Source organism: Condylura cristata, unplaced genomic scaffold (genome assembly GCF_000260355.1).
Source record: "Condylura cristata isolate star-nosed mole 26May11 unplaced genomic scaffold, ConCri1.0 scaffold00007, whole genome shotgun sequence".
Taxonomy (NCBI): domain Eukaryota; kingdom Metazoa; phylum Chordata; class Mammalia; order Eulipotyphla; family Talpidae; genus Condylura; species Condylura cristata.
Window position 1 is genome coordinate 63,563,634 of NW_004567108.1, and position 4,458 is coordinate 63,568,091.

At 38.1% G+C, this 4,458-nt stretch overlaps 1 protein-coding gene across 1 annotated transcript in view; it reads right to left on the minus strand.

The window, feature by feature from the left end:
* NREP (neuronal regeneration related protein) overlaps window positions 1-4,309 on the minus strand; it is a 27,398-nt gene extending 23,089 nt beyond the window's left edge. Inside the window, 2 exon segments of the mRNA XM_004678369.2 lie at window positions 2,609-2,672; window positions 3,966-4,309. Of these exon segments, the coding sequence (XP_004678426.2) occupies window positions 2,609-2,623 (15 nt within the window). The 5' untranslated portion in view covers window positions 2,624-2,672; window positions 3,966-4,309.
* Between the last annotated feature and the right edge of the window lie 149 nt (window positions 4,310-4,458).

A 4,458-nucleotide genomic window follows, 5' to 3' on the forward strand; every position in this document is an offset into this window, starting at 1 on the left:
AAAAAAAAAAAAAAAACACTAGGGAGTGAATTATTGAAAACTTTTTTTTTTTAACTATGGTACAGCAAACTATACTCAAAATGAAAACTTTTTTAACAGTACTAATACTGCACCATGCCTAAGTGCTACAAAGCAATCATTTCTGTAAATTCTGTAAATGGCGCCCCCTGGAGTTGTCTCACACAAAAACAATGTGATTGCCATCTCCAGCAGTTGAACAAACAATTCTTTTCAGATAATGGAAAAGGCACACTGGATTCTTGAGTGTCTTCAAATTACTGTTGTGAAACATTAGTTATCATTTTAGGGTATGTACAATGTTCAGATACTGAAACATTCTGTTTCAAATTTTGGAGTTAGTCTACCAGTTAATTTCCTAAATGGAATAAGCTGATTATAAATTTGTATTTGGAATAAGCACTTTATTAAACAGGCTAAAGCCACTGAAATTAGATCCTCTCCTGTTTCAATCCATGGAAATGGAAACGCAAGTGTAACTGAAAAGGCATTTATTTATATATTTTCTACTGGTGTCCAAATGTTAAACCTCCTGCTTCCCAAGCATTAATTTCTATTGTATATAGGTTAAGTCTTCATTTTCAGTGAATCTATAACAGAAATCAGTTCTGATAAAACAAAGAACACTACTTCATTATTCCAGACAATGCAAAGTAGAGGTGAAAGACCCCTGTCATATCAGTTTTTTTTTTTTGATAATGGATATCTGTTTGCACATTAACACATACAAAGACTTTTAAGAGCTCAGACCTCCTTGAAAAAGAAAATTACTAGAAAGTCACTTGGAATCATCCACAGAAAATAACTGTTGTTGGTGGTGGTGGTTTCATTTCAGGCAACAAGCTTGTGCCAAAAGCTTGTTTGACATTGTGATGAAAGGATCACCAAAAAGTTGTGAGAATTTTTCCATGAGTAAAAACCCTTCCAAGAACAAATTGTGATTTCTCATTCTACCACCATACATAAATGACAACTGTAATAAATTAGCAACATGTAATAATAATTTGAATTCACTCTTCTGTATACAAATCTTTCCAACTTTCATTCTCTGCTTTGGCATGCATACTTGCTTTCCATGAACTTCAATCCAGTCACTGGCTACAGCAATATATTTACCTTGAAGCTTGATCATATTATTATTATGCTAATAGTATGTTATAATATTATATAATGCCTACATTAGCAGTCAAATTTATGTACAAAAAATTGGTCACTTGACATAGCATAAAATGACGTGAACTTTCATGGTCTATCTATGGTGACAATGAAGGTAAATTTCTGGGACAAAGAGCGAGCTACATGGTGATGGTGGCCAACCACAGTAACACACGATTAAAGAAATAAAAATAGTGCACAGCAATTTACTTTATTAACACCTAGTACTCTCTGACAATGCTAACTGGGAATTTAATATGAAGATAAAAATCATTTATACAAACTCCATTGATTATCCATTGATTAATTTAACTTTATGTTCATCTCTTTTGTCCTTTGGCCTTAAGTTCCTTAATTTTGTCAATGCCCAAGTAAGAGCTACTTTTGTTATTTTTTTGTACTTTGACATCCACCTGTTGAAATGACAGGTGAAGCATATATAAAAAAAGGCTTACTTGTTAAGAAAACTCAAACTGAACTCATTTAATTGCCTCTGATTCATTTTTCATCTGGGACATTTAGTCTTGTGTTGCTCTCAAAGAAAAAAACATCAAGTATATCAGATTCACTTTTGATTCATTAAATTCCACCCTCATTTAACAGCAAAAAAAAACTAAATTTGGAAATCACACATTTTAAGTGGCAAAGTGGTGTTTTAAAGAATATAAACATCTGCAGGAAGACATGCTGTACTTAACTACAAAGTTTTCTGACATTTCTTCCCCCCCCCCATTCAATCTAATTTCCAAGAGGAAAAATTTCACAGAAGATGACCACACCTATTCAGCTGTTCTCAATGTGAATTTCATTTTTTCTTCACTTAATCGGTCATCAGACATTAAACTTCCTTCTCTGTAGATCATGCTTCGCAGAAATAATTACTCTCTCGAGAGGGTGGCATGCTTTGACTTCTAAAACTGAGCAAATGTTTCTCATAAGTGAAACTGTAAATTAAAAAATCCAATTCACTTTGAGATGTAATGGACAGAGCATAGTGATATAGAAATTCATGATCTTTATACATACTGCTTTTAAGGATATCAGCTACTGTATCTGTTACTTTTTTGGATAAGTTCTAGCTATCTCTAACAGCTTTGTTTCTTCTGCTGTTACCTCTTCCACGCCTATTCCAACATAAACTCTTCTCAAAGAACAAAATAATTTCTGCAGTTCTAATTAAAAAAAATCTTGACTTCTGAGAGAGAGGGATTTCAGTTTCCTATTCAAAACGATTGAAAATCAAAATTATCCATTTCACTACATCAGTTCATATAAATTGCTGTACTGCAAAGCTCCCACATGCTAGAGACAGCTTTTAAAGGTCATATGGGGTAGGAACAATGTAGAGCTGGGCGGGCTAAAGGTGGGTGGTTGATATTTATATGTAATAAAGACTGATAAGTGACTGTGAATCTCCTTGATGACCAAGTCTTACCATTTTGAGAATCATAACAGTCTGGGCCTTCCACCCTCCCTCTCTTCAGTCCAGGGAGACCAACCTGAAAAATACATTTAAATACAGTAGAAAAATCACCTCCCCACAGGTTAGAAAACACAAAAAGAAAAGCATTTTTAGAGATTACAGACAAAAAAATCACTTTCTGCCCTTAAGATGTTACATGCAAATGATTGTAACCACTGGGGATTCTGAAAGAACTCTCCAAGCAGTCTACAGGCTTAAATTGGGGACAAAGGAATCCCTGGTACCTAGCTTCACAGAGTCCTGGGCTATTCTTAGTGTTTGGCTCATCTTTAAATTGAAGGAGTTCAAAGGGTTTAGCCACTTATAAGTAGCCCCAAGTTATAAAAATAGATTGTTTTCTGGCTGCTCTTTGTTCCCAGACATACTACTGGCAGTATATTTGCAATCAAGACAGCAGAATAGGGATCAGCCTTCCTCCATGTGTAATGCCTCAGAGTGGATATTTTTGGAAATGGCACTGCATTACATAACCTTCTCAGTTCACACACACACACACACACACACACACACACTACACTGGGGGGGGGGGTGCGGGAGTCAGGAATATACACCATTATGATTTTGTCTCCAAACCAAATAAACATTATGTACATGCTGCAGTGATTTTTCTCTCAGCCTTTATGGTATCAAAACACAGTTCTTTTGTCTAAGTTATGACAAAAATTAAGATGAGTGGTGAAACTAAAAGTTCTCCATAGGAATATCATAAACTCTTAAGAGTTTTCCTATATTGTTATTAATATATATGTATATATGTGTAAATCACATTATCATTAAGAAGCAAAAATCAGACATTCATTGGTAAACCTGCCCTCCCCCAAAGTTCATCTGCTTTATAAGAAAATGAAGAAAGAAGTGTTGCAAGATCAGAGGAAAAGCCTGAGAAGACCTTTGGTAGCAGCGGCAGCGTTGAAAGAGTAATAAAGTGTGAGGATGCAGGGACGAAAATTCCTTGTACAAAAGGGACAGAGGGTTGTATGCACCAAAGTGCATCCAATGCAAAGAAACAGAACAGTTACTTTATGGGCAAGAAGAACATAAATTAACCTCACTAACAAACAAAAAACCCCACCCCTTCCCCAAAAGAATTCTCCCTCTTAACTTGTGCATTTTATAAAAAGCCCAGCCTCAATGCAGCAAGATCAAAATGTCAGAATTCCTCTAAGGTACAGCTTCAGTTCTTTAAAATTTAGAGGCAAGAAGCCTGCACTCTGCAGGGTGGGAGAGTCCAGCTACCAGCAACGGCAAGGAACCCACACAAAAGAGAAAGCAGCGCTCCAGGCCGGGGATGGGAATGGCATATACTTACAGACAAAAGCCCGCTCCCAGCTCACTCTCTCCTCTCTACACCTGAAACACAAATGTGGATGAAAAAGGGCATCATGCTAGAGAGACAGCTGTGGGGGAGGGGGACAAAGGGGGAGGGGAAAGGGGTGGAGGAAGAGGAGGGAGGAGGGAGAAGGGAAACAAAACCCAAACCGGCTGCACTTCCAAGAAGTGCAGCCTTGAAAAGGGAGGGGAAGGTCTCCCAGCCTCGCGCTCTCGCTCCAACAATGTGAGTGTGAGTGAGTGTGTGTGTATGCGCGCGCGCGCTGAGTCTTTCTATAAGATGATCTCTCACGGAATCTCTCCCTGTCTCTGTCTCTGCACTGCAAGTGTGCCAGTGAACAATGAGCTAATTCTTGTGGTGCTGGCAGAGTGCCAGCGCCCCCAGCCTTGCTGCCACGGTACCGCGGCTGCGGATACAGACTGCTTACTCGGCAGGAATCAGAGGCTCGGGCCCCCTGGCTACTGGCCAAAGC